This window comes from Vigna unguiculata, chromosome 4 (genome assembly GCF_004118075.2).
Source record: "Vigna unguiculata cultivar IT97K-499-35 chromosome 4, ASM411807v1, whole genome shotgun sequence".
NCBI lineage: Eukaryota > Viridiplantae > Streptophyta > Magnoliopsida > Fabales > Fabaceae > Vigna > Vigna unguiculata.
In genome coordinates, this window is record NC_040282.1 from 19,865,837 (window position 1) to 19,882,807 (window position 16,971).

Consider the following 16,971-nt stretch of genomic DNA (forward strand, 5'->3'; position numbering starts at 1 on the left):
CAAAATGCAAAATCCTCTCTCTCTCTATATATAAAGATACCTCTTTTTAGTATTCATATTTTCTTTCGGACTTTACTATTTAAATAAAAGTTTTTTAAATTGAAATTATTATTTTAGCAATTTTACCTAACTTCTTTTTAATTTAACGGTTTTTCTAAATTTGACCAAACTTAATAATTTTGTAATTAAAAAGTTATCTTCAAGAATAATTATAATAATAATAATCATTAATTTTATAATTATAATAATAAAATATTATTATTAATTTTATAACTTTACTATCATAAAAAAATAAATACACATGTATTTTCGCTAATGTATATATAATAAAAATATAAAATTAAAAATTAAAACAGGAAAATAAAGTTACGGTCTTTGTTTCCTAAGAGAAAAACAGAAAATAAAAAACTTTTATAATCATCCTATCATTCATTATCTTCTTTTGATTTATCTCTTCTGCTTCTCTTAATAAAATTTAACAACTAATGGTAAAAACATAACAAAATACCCTGACTTTTTGTCTTCTGTGACCAACATGGTCTTCTAATCATGCCCCTTCCATCTGATTCCAAACACACTAAAGTGGTTGTAGCTCTCTCTTTGCGGTTCACTTCGCCACAATGAAGAACCTCCAATCCGATTTATCCTCCGTCGTTCGCCTCAACATCGGTAAACCCTCTTTTTCTTTCTCTCTTCACACAACGCCATTTTCTCACCTTCTGTTTTCCTTCATTTCTCTCTCAACACGACGCGGTTTCTCACCCTGTTTCCCTTCATTTCCTTCCCTTCGTTGATTGTATTTCCAGGTGGAAAGAAATTCTGCACCACCACCGACACTCTCACACAGCGCGAGCCCGATTCAATGCTTGCCGCCATGTTTAGTGGCCGCCACACTCTGTGCCAAGATTCTGACAAGGCAATTGCAATTTGTTGTTATTATTAAGTTAGAATGTGTTTAAGGTTCTTAATATTTTGTTAATATTGGTTTTGTCCATACGTATTAAAATTGATTGGTTTGGTGTCGAAATGCGGTGGGTTTTGTCCTTGGTGAAGTTCGAATGGGAATACAGGATCAGAGATTGAATCTACCGTATTTCAACATGTAGTGATTTAAATCAATTTAAATCAATTTTGGCTATGATTTAGAGACCTAAGGCGTTTTAACTTGAGTGTGTCCATTATATGTGTAATCGATTATTATTACAACTGAATATTATCAGAACATGCTTTTTGTTTGGATGCTGAAATGTAATTTTAACATAAATAGTTTCGTTTAGATGCAACAAAAACATCAGCTTTTATTTCTGAAAAATAGTATTCATATGAATGAAGCTGAAAATTTAAATTCTGTTACAAAATAATCATAAACTGCTAACTTTTCCAATTCACAAAATCAACTTATTTGTGTTGGAAAAGCAGGGTTTTATTAAATTACAGCTGAAGTTCCAAACATCCAGTTTATTTTATAAACACAATTTATTTTACGAATACAACTTTATTTTTTCTTTTTCACAAAATACATCTGAATTCAAGAAGAAAGTTACCCCCTAGATACATGCTCCATCGCTGTTAAAATTAAAATTCTTCATGTTTGTCTAATTGTGTATCTAATCTTAGTTATGGATTGATTTGGTAATTGGCGATGGATGCAGGGGTATGTGTTTGTTGATAGGGATGGTAAACACTTTCGGCACATTCTCAATTGGTTAAGGGATGGTGTGGTGCCTACTCTTGAAGAATATCAGTACTCGGAATTGTTAAGGGAGGCTGAGTACTATCAACTTCTTGTAAGCACTATTCTGTTTTATTGGAATCTGATTTCTATCAATTTGCTTTTGAAGTAGAAATTTATACCCTTTTAGGCGACGTGGTTTTAAATTACATTTGCGCTTTGAAACTGTAATATTGTGATTGTAATTGTGAATTTAAAACCATGCCAAGTTTTTGTTAATAAAAATGGGAGGGTTAAGGCATCACTATACTGTTTGTTATCCCAATTATGTTGGCACCACATAGAACATCATATATATGTAGCACCTCATAATATTAAAAAAAGAGGAAAATACAAAAGAAGATAGTGGACAGACCAAGCCTGATCCACTATTTTCTAACCTTATAAAAGGGTAAATCAAATCTAACCTTGAAAAACTCAGAACAAATGAAGCTAACAAAATTACCCACAAAGTATAACCGTGAGGCCTAGGTGCAAACTCAACAAGTTTATCAACACATTGATTACCTTCTTTTTATAATTTTCGAAAGATGAATATACATAATATTACTATTTAAAAAACGATTCTTCAATATACTACAAATATTCCAAAAAATAATAGAAGTAATGGATGAAGCCTGCATAAGAAATTGAGAATCACACTCAATCTAGAGGTATTCCAACCTCTGCAGATAGCAATTTCCATGTCAAGAATCAATCCCATCGCACCTCTGCATATAAGGCATTATCAAGACCAAGATATTAAAAGAAATAACCCACAATGGAAGCATGGTGATCTCTAAAGTTACTCCCTAAACTAGATATACCTAGAGAACCTTTAACTCCCTATTTGTATTGCATCCAAACCAATCTAGTTTCACATTTTTTGTTTTTCTTAATCATACGGTACAAAATGTTGGAATGATCCTTTCTTCTTAAGGTGTTAATTAAAAAAAATCCTCAAACTAAGGTCAGCTTAAAGCAAAGATTGCATTACTAAGAGCAGGGACTTTAAAACTAGTAGCGTTAGGTGTAAACCAAAATCTGTTTGATATAAAGTGTGCCACCTTAGCGTCAAAATTGTTGTGTGAGCCCAATTAGGTTGGCCTAATCTTCAAGCTCATTAAGAGGTGGTCCATGTAAAGAGATTCATGGGTCTGCTATCTTCAGTAGAGGCCCAACCTTCATTTATTCTTCTAGCTATGGCTCTAGTGGTGGTGAGTCCCATGTTCGTGGCTTTTCCATTGTATGATTTTGTAGGAGATGATAAAATATAGAAATTGACTATAAAGGAAAATTTGGCAGTCCAATTTGATATGAAGGAGTTAGGAGAACTTGAGTATTTTTTTGGAATATTGGGTGATTATTCTGAAAAGGGGACTTTTCAAAAGTAAGAATCAACTAAGTTGGGATGTAATTTGTAAACAACACGTGCTACCAAAACCATCATGTGCAACTTTGTTAGCCCGATATGTCCTAATTGTGCATGAATCATCATTGGAGATATTGTTGATGCACATTCCAATGGTATTGGATGGAGATAGTATAGACTGTGACTCACATTTGATGCCAATCACCAACCTGATATCTGATCCTACAATATAACAATATTTTTATTGAATGTGAGGATAATATCATGGGATTGGGTCAATGGCGTCATAGACAATAAATTGAAAGGGACCAATTAGGTATACAACAAAGAGTCAAACAATTGAGGATAAGAGGGGTTGGGTAGTACCAATGCCGCAAGCTCGTTTTGTAAACCATTAACAACAATTATAAAAGGCAAATTGACAACATTAGTAAAGGAGGAGAAAAAAAAAGAACGATCACTAGATATGTAATTAGTTGCATGAGTCAATAACCTAGGGACCAAGAGAGGGAGATTAAGAGAGACAAGTAGATGAGTTACTGGTGTGTGTTATCGCAACAATGCTACTTATGGATTGGAGTGTCACACCATTTGATAAAGTATTCAAATGTTGTTGGAGATGAATCATTTAGTAATGTAGGAGCAATTGGTGATTCAGTAATTGATGCTTGGCAAATATTGTGTGGATGAGGGTGTTGCCCATGCAACTTTCAATACCTATTAATTGTACCTCTAATGAGATGGCAATGTTCACATTTTGGGCAATTTTTAGAATTACCGGTTCAATAGCATCTTGAATTATTACTCTTTGATGTAAAGGTAGTGTTTTCACCTGCAAATGAAATTTGTGTCTCGATGTTTATCTCTTGTGAAATTCAGACGAGTGTAGATGATACTGAGGAGATAATAGGATTCACTAGTGATCCCAAAATCTGATCATGGGTTCAACATACTCTCATGGCAAACTATATAGGCCCAAGGTCAAAGAATGTAATGTACTTCTCAAGTTCCTTCTTCACATTTGCAGATGGTGGAAGGAGCTCATTAAAATCATATAAACAACATGAAGCCACCAAATATAAGTAGACATAGAACCCTCAAGATGTTGTGGAGCAACAAGTGTCAAGAGATTTTGACACACCTTAGAAATGTTATGTGTCATTGGTATATAGAGCATGGCCAACACATCTCATGAGGTGAGAAATAGGTTGGAGTGAGTGAGTTATTAGATCTGTCCATCTTCTCAAAACTAACAACATGGATAGAAAAGATGGGAGAATTTGTTTTGGAGATTGATGTGGTATTGGAAGACATCTCTTTTGGAAAGTTTGAGGAGAAAAAGTAAATAAAAAAAACTTAATGAGAGGGCATTGGAACAGTGACAGCAAACCTTGGAGAAAGGTTCACAAAAAAAAATGCTCCAGAGATAGTGGGTCTAATGGTGCTAACATTGTTTTGAAAAGGGCTTTATATACCATGTTAAACTGTAGGGAAGACAGAAACATTAAGCTGAAACAATACATTTTTCAGATAGTACGAATGATTTATTTATATTGAGGAAAAGGAATCAATATAATAAATAGAGAAAATTTATGGTCATCTGATATCAAATATATGATAAAGAAAGAAGTAACAAAGTTCCCAATAATACATATACACTGTAGATATTCCAAAATTGTGTGGGATCAACTCATTATTCTTATAATTGTAGCAATATTTCTGATTATATAAGATCGCCACTTATTTCTGTAATTGTAACAAATGAAATAATTCTTTGTTTCCTTATATTCTTTAAGTGTGTGTCTGTATATATATGTCAAACTTGAAATCTGTCATATTCCTTCTGCCTAGATACTCACAATTACTTTACCAAATGGAAAAGGAACTGAAACTTCACACCTTTTTAAAACCCTTTAACCTGTGATCACATGGTAAACCTCAGGGGCTTATAGATGGAATATATGCTGTCCTCAATAAAAAGAAGGAAGTTGATGAGTTCCATACAGAGTTGACACGTACAGACATCATCAAGTGTATACAATCTGAGAAAGTAAGGTTTCGAGGGGTTAATCTTTCTGGACTTGACCTCTCTAAACTGGTAATTTCTTGGACCTAGAATGTCTTTTAGCAGTATCTTAGTTTACTTATAAAGCAGTTGTGTGTTTCTGGATAATATCTGGTATCTTGATACTATCTTGGTAATTTTCTTATGAATTTTCAGGATTTATCATATGTGGATTTCAGCTATGCTTGTCTTAAAAATGTGTTCTTTTCACGAGCAAACCTTCAATGTGCAAAGTTTCGAGTAAGTATGGTTCTGTCCAGAATCACAATACTTCAGGATAGTAATTTGGAAAGTAGATCCGGCCTATTTGGACATTGCATATTAGACCTGAAATAAAATCCCTTTCATTGACTTATAAACTTTTCTTTGGTTTGCTTTAGGACAATAAAATCCCACTTTAAATGACTAAACCAATAATATCCATATTTAACTTCACAATATAAATAATATAAATGATGTATAGTACAACATTGGGCAAAAAATTGTTTTTGCTATCTTATCACCAAATTTTTTCTTGATAACTTTTTAATACTTGTGACACTACATGCTTATATTGTTTAGTTGGAAAAATGTATATTTCGGCTATATTATTAATCACTTCAGCATATAAATTTAATTTTAATTTATAAATTTTCCGTGTGCGTATTTAATTTCATAGGATGTTGATGCCGAGGCCTCCATTTTTCACAATGCAACTTTGCGTGAGTAAGTTACTCAGAAAACTCTACATTCCATTTTACACATACTTGCAGGCCTCTAAATTTCTTACTCTTGCCTAGGAAAGATGTGAATTTACTGGGGCAAACCTTCGTGGTGCTTTATTAGCTGGTGCATGCCTTCAGAGTGCAAATCTACAAGGTGTACACGTATTTTATTTTTATGTACCTTTTAGTATTTATCAGTTCTCATATCTGAAATCAATACGGGTGTTACTGCCAATACACAACAACACAACCAAGCGTTTTTGCACTATGTGGAGTTGGCTACATTGATCAATCCATGGGGGGCTATATCAAAACATCACAATATCGGCATAACCATATTATGTCCCAACATTCATTAATCACTGTCATGTCATAGAGTATCACTAATCTTTTAGCTCCGTATTAGAGTTCCCTTCATGATTTTAAGCACACTTCGCTGTGACAAATTTTGATACTTCTTTTCTATTCATCAACCTAACTTAAATCCTTTACGAACTGATTCCAAGATACCCCACAGTGCAATTTGTGGTAATATGTAATTCTTAACATATTGTTTTCATGTCTACAAGATTGCTAACTTTCTTATAAAACCTGCATTCTTTATATTCCACCTACCCCCACCAAAAGCCCTTTGATTCCCACAGTGCATTCTTATATTGCTAACAAATTAAGTTTAGAATTTATTATGAAACCCACAAAGACATTATGCAATGAAAATCCAATTTTTTCAGTTGTATTCTCTTATTTTCTATTCAGTTGTATCTCTTTTCTGTTTTTTTTTTCTCTTTATTTTGTAATTTTTGGAGGTTACACTAGTTTGTAACCGCCCATAACTTATTTCTCTCTCTCTCTCTCTCTCTAAGTCTTGTCAGGCAGAACTGCAAAACTGTATTATATCATTCTAAACACCCAATGTTAAGTATTATTTTTACACAGTCAAACCACTGTTTCCCTGCTTGTTCAATCTTTATTACCGGGAACACTCTACAAAAAAATAGTGTTTTAATTGGACGAAATATTATTTCTGGAAAAAAAAGAAACAAAGTGAAGTTGTATGAACAATTGCTAAAGTTGAGTATTGGGAAATGACATCTCTTGTGAGCTTGTAAGGGTAAAACAATCCCCGAAAGAGTTAGATTTTTGTGAGATTCAGCAAATGAAGATGTATTATGATAACCAAATTGCTATCCACATTTCTTCTAATCTAGTTTTCTATGAGAGCACTAAACACGTAGAAATTGATTGTCATTATATTTGGGAAAACTTGTTGTCCGGGAAATTTGCTGTGAGTTTGTCATATTCAATGATTATCTTGCAAATTCATTAATCAAATCCTTGAGAGGACCTCAAATTGAATGTATTTGTTCTAAGCTTGACAAATACTTTGTATGCTCTAGCTTGAAGGAAGTGTTAGAATTGATCTTAAATAAATTTCAGTGAAAAACTGTTGTGTGCTGTACCTAGGACTCTAAATATGGCCTTTCTTATTTTTTTCTCTTCCCTCTCATTTGTTTTATCTAAATTACCAATGTCATTATAAATATGAGAACCTAAGGGAGGGGAATTAAGCTCTTCTTTTCTCCTTTCTTAAGAGAGGGGATATTAACTCTTTGATTTTCTTTTCCTTTTTATCTTGAGTGTCGTCTTCTTTTCCCTTCTTTCCTTTTGAAAAGGCTCATCTAAACCTAATTACTAATTACACTCCAAAAGAAATAAAACCTTACAAATTATTAGTCTAACAAATACAAAATAAGAAAGAACGAGAAATATTTTGTTGATTAAGAACCTCTGGTTTTGACATACTTCTTATAAATCTTCTAGGTATAGCGTGTTCTAGCTCATTATCTTCATTTATGCACTCATGAGAGCTTGAATCAATCCCGCCAAAACTATTTTATAATCTTTGTTTAAGTTGTATCTGTAGTCAATATGGGACTAAACCACCGCTATCCTTGAGGCTACAATCATGGAAGCATCAACTAAGGTGGGTTAGGGTTGTTGCAATTAATAATAAATCAAGAAAATAGCAAATGTAGGTGGCTAATAATAAATCAAAGATAAACTCTGATATCTTCGTATAATTTAGGTTAAGAATCGAACAAAATCCCATAAAATCAACTTAGAAGGTAAGTACTGTCCAAAATTTATAAACTCTATTTATGTTATATCTCTAGTTGATGTGGAACTAAGCCTCCACCTAAGGCTGTAATTATGGCATCCTAAAAAGAGGCTTCCAATTCCTATAAAGTGAGTTAGGTGTAACACAATTTTGGTGACTTTCCACATATATTGCTTTATCCTTTTAATGCTTCACTATATTTCAAGTTGGATTACTTTATGCCCTTGGTTACACAAAAATGTAATGAGAACTGCAACTTGCATTTGCCTGTATTGATATATCAAACAATAATATACTTGGAACTGAAGTTTGTTTGAAACTGCTATTTTGCAGATGCTTGCTTAGTAGATTCTAGCTTATGTGGTGCAGATTTGCGTACAGCACATCTACAGGTTCACCAACTTTTACTTGTCTAATCAATTATTAATTTGTTTATGTCATCTAATTTGTTTATATTGTGTGCCAATCATTGTCACTTATAACTTATATGTGAGGTTCATCTGAGTATATCTCTTTTTTAAATGATAAATATATTCCTTATGTGTTTTGTTGTCATTTTATCTAAAAGAGGAACAACTGCAATTATTTTGTTGAGATATATTGTGAAGTGACAAAAATAATTTCTCTTTGTGTCTATTACAACAGAGGAGCATGTTTGCATATAAGTGTCTCAAAGGCAAAGAAGATACAAAGAGATGGGCCAAGGCATACATACATACATATATACATACATACATATATACATATATATATATATATATATATATATATATATATATATATACACATAGATACATATATACATTGTAACATCCCGTTTTCATAGTTTTTATACTATTAAACAAAACATTTAAATTTCAATAATTCAGAAGCAGATGATGACGTAGGCCAGTATAATGTATAATACAGTCATCCTCAAAATAACCATACATACACTGATCAATACATACAGCCCATATATTACTAAAGGGTTACAAAACACCCGGTCAGCTAAGCAAAACAAAAGGCTACAACTACTGGAACGTCTAACATACTCATTTCCTGTCCTGGAGGGGTGTATCCTCACCTGCACCTATATCTGCTCACGCCATTCAATAAGGACGATCATTGCATAAATAGAAGACACAAGGAACACACAACATACAAGAAGGGTAAGCTAACTTGAACCAAGAGCAAATCATGCAATTGTTACACTTAGGCAGAAAACAGAATTTATCACACAATTATCAAAATCATCCAATTAATCCCAACCATAACGCCACACACCATTCTAGACTCAATATCCGGATTATGTAAGCGGCATTGGAGCTCTCGGTGACTTGCACTTGAGACGGTTCCCAAACTCTGCAGAGTTTTAGGCACAAGGGGTATTCACCCAACCACTCCCAAGATAAATCCCATCACCTCTATGACGGATCGGATTCATAGACCAGGACCTCCTGCTACTCCCCCCGACGTAATCCATCATACTCTACTTGAGTCTTAATGGTTACTAGGAGCGCCAGGATGCCACCAATGTGTCCTCATGCCCTTACATTTACTAAAACCATTTCCTTAGAATTTCCCTTCTCATTCATATCAAATTCACACTCAATTCCATCACACTGTCTATCATGCATAAGGATCACATACAAGATCAACCATTATCGTCTTAAGGCAATCAATATAGCATCATGTAATTGAAACAATGAGAAAACTAACTTTTGCAGGGAATTTCGCTTAGGCTAGAGGGTCTCGCCTAAGCTAGAGAGTTTATCTCGCTTAGGCGAGTTGCTCTCGCCTGGGCGAGACCTAATACAGTGGCAAATTAAAAATCTTGGGCGAACTCTCGCTCAGGCTAAACTGGCTTGCCTATATGAGAAGTTATCTCGCTCAGGCGACTCCAGCTCGCCTAGGCGAGATTTCGCGCAGTGACAGAGGTGATCTTCTGGTATTTTCGCTCAAGCGAGTGCTGCTCGCCTGGGCGAAACTACCAGGAAATCCTCTCTGTTCTTCACATGCAAGCTCGCTCAGAATCATCCACCACCCAATTTCACACACAAGCAGTCTCAAACACCAATTAAACACACAATCACACAATTAAATCACTCATGAACACAATTCACATTAAATTTAGTTGAAAAGTCAGCTTCCCTTACCTATTTTTGAGTTAAGGCTTGGATGAAGATAACCTAGGAGAGGGGAGCAGAATTCCTCAGTCCGACCTAGAAGAATTCATCATCCAGCCACATAGAAAGGATGAACACTTGGTTAGACTCTGAATGGAAGCAGGAATTCGAGTTGAATTTCGAAATTGGACTTTAAACCACAAGGGAGACTTACCTAGGAGAAGAGAGGCTATGAGTGGAGGCAGCAGGAGGCTCAGGTGTGGCTTCCTCTCCAGAACCTGATCAAGAAGCAAGGGTGGTGAGATAGCAGCAAGGATCAGAGAGAGGGAGACAGAGGGGAGAGTTGAGTTTGCAGAGGAAATGAGAGGGAGGGGGTTTGGTTTCTGTTTTTGGAAAAGAGGGGTGTTGCATACATAAATATGTATACATGTACACACACATATATATATATATATATATGTATATATATATATATATACACACACACATACATATGTATGTATATATATATATATATATATATACATATATATATATATATATGTGTATATATATATATATATATATATATATATATATATAAATCATATGAACAAAACTTGTTACACATATAGTAAATTTTCGGACCCACAATGATTTAGTGAAGATATATGGCAACAAATTAGAGTCAACGAATTGAGTGGTGATGTCTTCAAATGCAATCTTTCTTGGATAAAGTGACAATCTACCTCAATATCTTTAGTCCTCTGGTGAAATATTGTATTTGAAGAAATATGTAGGTAGCTTGGTTATCACAGATAACAGTTGCTACTACAATATGCTTTTTACTTTTTCAAGAGATCAAATTGTCCCCAATAATGACACTATTTGGAGGTGGATCTCCTCGGAAGAACAAGTCCAATTGACACCTAAATAACACACAAGTATGATTATTGAGACCATATAACAAACCTTTTCTAGGGGCATAATATACATCAGAATGCGAACAATTGCATTTCAATGTTTTTTACATGAATAATTTAGAATCTGGCTTATCACACTGACTACAATGGAAATGTTAGGACAATTAATCGTGAAATAGTTTAATTTTCCAACTAATCTCTATTATTATTCAGGACTAGGAAGTGGCTCTCCTTGACTAGGTATAAGTTTAGTATCGGGATCATGGTAAGTCAATGAGCTTGGAATTCATTAGTCCAACTTCCTCTAAAGTATGCATACTTCCTTTGAGAAAGGACAATTCCATTGTTGGATTGTGCTAGTTGAATACGTAAGAAATGACTTTGCCAAGGTCTTTTTGATGACACAAGTGTTGTTTTATCTGTAATATGCCATGATGATCACTATTTGTAAGAATAATGTCATCAACATGTACCACTAAGTGGATACATCCAATAGTTGTGTGATGATATAACTACCAAACCATGGTCTTAGGACATTGCTTGAAATCATATAAAGATTTTTAGATTCGGAAGACTCCCTCTAGGCAATAGAACTAAGAGATTGCTCCATATTAATTTCCTCCCAACAAATCATCATGAAGGAAGACATTCTTGACATCTGACCGATATATATAGCGCAACCAGCCATGGCAAGGAATAATTGGACAGAAACCATCTTAGCAACGGTAGAGAAGGTTTCACTTAGTCTAATTTGAATATCTGAGTGTAATTTGACTACCAAGCGAGTTTTGATTTGATCAATAGTGCCATCTAAACCAACTTTGATAGCAAAGATCCCCCTACCAACAACAGATAGACTAAATATTCAGTTTTATTTCTTCTATTTTATTTTTTGTTTCACTTTGTTTATTTTCTATTTTCATTCCCTCTATTTCTCTCTTCAAAATCAGAAGGGCATTTATGAAAATAATCATGGTATTTTGTAGAAACTATGGATTGGAATAAATCTGTAACTTTATATCCTAATGCTGTCATGCATGCCTAAAAGTCAAGATGTATGAATTATTATTTATACTCACATAGACAATTGTATTCAGTGATGGCTAATTTAGATGAGGTATCTTTAGGATTTGAGTTTTGAAGAAAAAACGGATTTTTTTATAAATCGAGCAAGTGATGGACTAAGCTTAAAAGTACTCTCTAGTTGTCAAGTTGTAGTTGCAAATCGGTGTTTTCGTTATGATGTATTTTAACACATGGATAATTTTTATTTTTAGAGATGGGTTGTATTTCGAATCTTGATAAAAGTAGCCTTAATGTCGTGTCTTCATTAAAAGTATGTGATAATGATTAATGAATGTCTTTTTAACTTGTCAGAATGCAGATCTTACCAATGCCAATCTAGAGGGAGCCGTTTTGGAAGGTGCTAACTTGAAGGTAAAATGCACTGGAACTGTATGAGCATATATAATAGGGTCAAAGATGTTTTACATACCTTAAAGAGAAAATGAGTGTAGCCTAGCCGATGCTAATCTAGAGTGTATGATCCTATACTAATGATTGACTGGTCTAAGGCCCAAATAGATGATGCCTTTTAGCATCCTATCAATACTAAAAGTCATCACCCAAACTGAGAATAACACCCCGCGCCAACCCTATCAATGCCTTATGTTTAATAAAATTATATTTTATTTCTAAATTTAAATACCTCTGCTTACTTTATATCTTAACATAAGACTTCAGAATGAAATATGAGAAAGAGTGCCTAAAGGATCGATTCATATCCTAGCTAATTCATGTATGTTATAAGGGCTCCAACGTCAAAGATACAAAGAGAAAATCTGAAAACGCTACACCCATGTGACAAATAAATTAAAGTATTCAAATAAAATAGAATGAATAATTTTGTTATTAAAGACCGAAGATGACATGCTATTAATGAGATAACATAATCCTAAAAATGTTGAGGAACCTCAACATGGATTAGAAGTGTGTGGACTGTTGTTTCTGTTGTATTTTCTTGTATCCCTCTGATCAGATATAAACATCAATACCAGTTTAGTTATTTCCTACATTTGGTATAAGTTTGTCAGTTTAATTTACTACTGATTTTCTATTCATTTTCTCATTTCAATTTAGTTTATGGCTTGGTGAAATGAAATGTTAATCTTATTTTTGCCTACTTTGAAATCAATTCCCTATTTTTCTTAGGGGGCAAAACTGAACAACGCAAACTTGAAGGGTGCAAACCTGCAACGAGCTTATCTCCGTCATGTTAATCTTCGAGATACGGTATGTTAATTAGTTGTATTTTTCATAGTTCTTATGAGTTTCTTTACTAATTATGATATGTAAAATTGCTAATCAATTTAATAGAGTAATTCATTTATTTGAAAATTTTGAATTTTTTTGAAGTAAAATAACTTGTTTTGATAGAAAAATTAATAGGAAATTAAAATTGAAGAATTTTAAAGAGGTATTTCAAATAATTAAAATAATAGAATTTGAAATTCACTAAAAAACAAACAAGTTGTTGAATTCCTCATTAGCCAGGATGAAAAAAAGTTAATAAGTCCATAAAGCTAAACCGGCCCCAGCCGAAGGTCGAGCTAAGCTGGTCCCGACCGAAGGTCGAGTTGAACCGGTCTGTATTGAATAGAGTTAAGTTTGGCTTAAAATAGAAATTAGATTATTTTATTTAAACAAAAAAATTAAAATTTAAAATATTTTAATTACTTCATCCAAACAAATTATTTAAAAAATGAAGATAATTCAATTGCAAGTAATTCAAATACTATGTATTTCAATTTCTTGGAATTGTTAAAATCTCTTCTCCAAACACAAGGTTAGGCAACGGAATAAATGCCTTGCGAGATCAGATTTGAGGGCTTCAAATTCCCATTGTTTTAATGCTTCTTTTGTTGTTGGCTCCCTATGTTTAGAATGGGTGGAAAATTATGGCGAGTATATTATTCTGTTCTAAGTGCGATTAGCTAACACATTTTCTTCGTTCCTTTTTATGTTACTCAGCACTTGGAAGGTGCGAGGCTTGATGGTGCCAATTTGCTTGGAGCAATCAGATAATATTTGTGCCAAAAATTAAAAAATTTCCATATGGCTATAAAATGTCAATACTAGATGAGTGAACTTGGGAATTTCAAAGTTATCTCGTGTATGAGCGTAAGTATAAGTGCTTCTTGTGAGGTTGATATTGTGGTTGTGTCTGCTGATCTTCTCCAACAATAACATGCGGCTGATATTGTGAGATAAGTTGTTTATGTTGTTCTTGTTCATATTTTGTGTTGATTCTGACTTTTGGCTTTTCCTATGCCCAGAATATTACTAATTTGCTATGTGAACTATGTTGTGTACAGCGCTTGGTTGATAATTAAAAGCTCGTATTTAAGAATCATGATTGGCTTGCATGGACATGTATGGCTGATAAGTTCCCTTTTGGGTAATTTTTTCGATTTGAACACATTGTCAGAGATTATTATATTTTACAATAAAATAAGAATACTTTTGCAGAGTAAAGGAGGAATAAATTTGAACTTAAATATATTATTGATCTTTGAAATATACTTCTATATTGTCTTTGGTCTATAAAAAACTTTTTAATTTGCTTCTCTTTTTGATACATCATTTTGAAAAATATTTTATTTAGAAAAATATTTTATAGCAACAAAAGGAAAATTATTTACAAACTACATAGATTAGAACAAAATATTTGATAGCGCAAAGGAATTTTATAGAAATTAAAAGTAGCATCGGATTATATTTTTGAAATAAATAGATATTTAAATCGTAACATTTGTTTACAATTTGTTAATTTTTATTCTTTTAAATCTATCTTTCATAAATGAATTGACTAAACTAAGGGCGGAAAAAAGTTCAATTTTCTTGACCTGTTTTATTAAAAATTCATTTAATATTCTTTTTCTCTTGTCTAATTCATTTAAAATCTATTTTATTAAAAATTTAATTAATTTAAAATCCATTTTATTAAATTTGGATTTTAATTCGTTCTACATTTTATATATATTTTTGATTTGGTATTCATTTTTTGAATTCACATTTTCAATATGAAAAATTCAAAATATCAAATTCAAATTTTTAATTTATGTTTTTAGTTGGATTGAGTAGGTAGAGATGGTTTGGCTTTAGCTAAAGGTCGACCAAAATTCGGTCCCAACTAAAATTTGGCAGAGTTGGCCTTTGTTGAAATTTAGCCTTTTCAATCCTGGTCAAAATTTGGTCGAGTTGGTCTCAATCGAAATTTGGCCGAGTTGGTTTAGTCGAAATTCGGTCGAGTTGGTCTCGGTCGAAATTCAGTCAACACATTTTGGTATAGAAATTCGGACTGCCTCAACTCCTTGTTCAAGTTGTTGGTGGACTCAATTATGATAGACTTATGAAGCCCAAACAAGTTGGCCTCAAGTCCTTTATGGGTCTCTTTCTTTATAACCACCTCTTTCTTCAATTCCTTTTCTTTATTCTTGGCCTCCTTCTCTGAATCTAGGCACCTGGTTTCCAAGTCCCTAGTTTTTAATTTATATATTATATATATAATTTATATATAATATAAATTATATATTATAATTTATATTTAAAATTATATTTATATTTTTTATAATTTTATTTAAAAATTTTATAAAATATATATCTTTTTTAAATATTCGCGGGTGTGTGGGTATCTATGGGTACTTGCGGGTTTTAAAAAAATTTGTAGGTATTTTTTAAACTAACATTGTAGCATAGGACGTCAACATCCGACTACTACTGCTACTACGACTGCTGCTGTTACTACTATTATCCAACTGCTCAACGACACTCATATTCAAACAATTATGTGACATAATTTGTAGTAGGCGACACTTACAACACTCTTCTCTCACAATGATCTCAACAACAAAGCAAATCTATCAATCACTTGGTGCCTGATTGGGGCAAATGAGCCTCCTATTTATAGCCAACACTCATGACCTTTCACCTTCCCACCTAATGAAGCTCCATTTGAGAGAATGATGGATGGAAGCTCTGTAAGGCATAATAAGAAAGCAAATGAAGAGAAGGCTTGACTTGGTGTTGAAATGGCGTGGTGATGAAAGACACCCAGGGGAAGGGTGGCTAGAGAGGATCCTAAGGAAGCTTTAGCCTAGTGACTCTCAAGTGGAATTTTCTGGATTGATCTCAACAACATGTCTTTACACAATCAAGAGTGATTTTACAATGAAGGGAGGCCTTCTTTTATAAGAGAAGGAGGCTCCATCCTCCATAAAGAATTGGCGCCTAAAGGAATTGAAATTCCTCACATGTGCTAAAGGAAAATGGTGCCAAAATTAGTTAGATCTAACCCATGTGCTTTGTCACATTTTCTATGCATTTGCGCATGTGCTAAATGAGATCAATGTGATGAAGCTTCTAGGATTTTTAGGTGCAAACCGGCTTTACACTTTTAATTGGGTTATTAGAAGCCCAATTCAAAGGCTAGGTGATTTGGTTCATGGGCGCATTATTTGCAAGACATTTATTGAAAGCATGGTCTAATTGCATGGCTCAATATAAAAACTATACTACTAGCTCATTTGAAAGCCTATTGATGTCCTATTTGGCCTAAGTGAAAAGCATTTGAAGACCATTAAGCCGATTGGAATATTCATGCTCCATATCTTCTTGTATTTTGCTAAGCATTCTTTCAGTGATTGGACCCTTGATTGGGCCTCTGGTTGGGCCCAAGTCATCACCATCCATCCTTCTTAACCATTAGATTTCCTCAAATACGAAGGCCAAGGGTCGCGACTCTGGAACTTCCTAGACCTACCTCGTTTCTTGTGCCAACAAACTCATACCTCCCCACCTTCCTCACCATGTCAGATCTGTCACTTCATCATTACAACCTCTTCATCGCTACGCTTCTCGAGGCTGGAGGCTATTATACCTATAGGGCTATATAGCTAAAGAAATATAAATTTTTTTTACAAACAAACCGA

At 33.5% G+C, this 16,971-nt stretch overlaps 1 protein-coding gene across 2 annotated transcripts; it reads left to right on the forward strand.

Moving 5' to 3' along the window:
* Positions 1 to 470: 470 nt before the first annotated feature.
* LOC114180309 (FH protein interacting protein FIP2) lies at positions 471 to 14,393 on the forward strand. Of its 2 annotated transcripts, XM_028066602.1 has the most exons (11): positions 471 to 669; positions 807 to 916; positions 1,653 to 1,787; positions 5,026 to 5,181; positions 5,305 to 5,388; positions 5,807 to 5,853; positions 5,933 to 6,006; positions 8,305 to 8,363; positions 12,359 to 12,418; positions 13,193 to 13,273; positions 14,012 to 14,393. In XM_028066602.1, exons 1-11 carry the CDS (start codon positions 621 to 623, stop codon positions 14,063 to 14,065), a joined length of 909 nt encoding a protein of 302 aa, XP_027922403.1. In that variant the 5' UTR covers positions 471 to 620; the 3' UTR covers positions 14,066 to 14,393. The 2 variants fall into 2 exon arrangements, with proteins under 2 accessions (XP_027922403.1, XP_027922404.1); XM_028066603.1 differs by lacking the exon at positions 12,359 to 12,418.
* Positions 14,394 to 16,971: the final 2,578 nt, after the last annotated feature.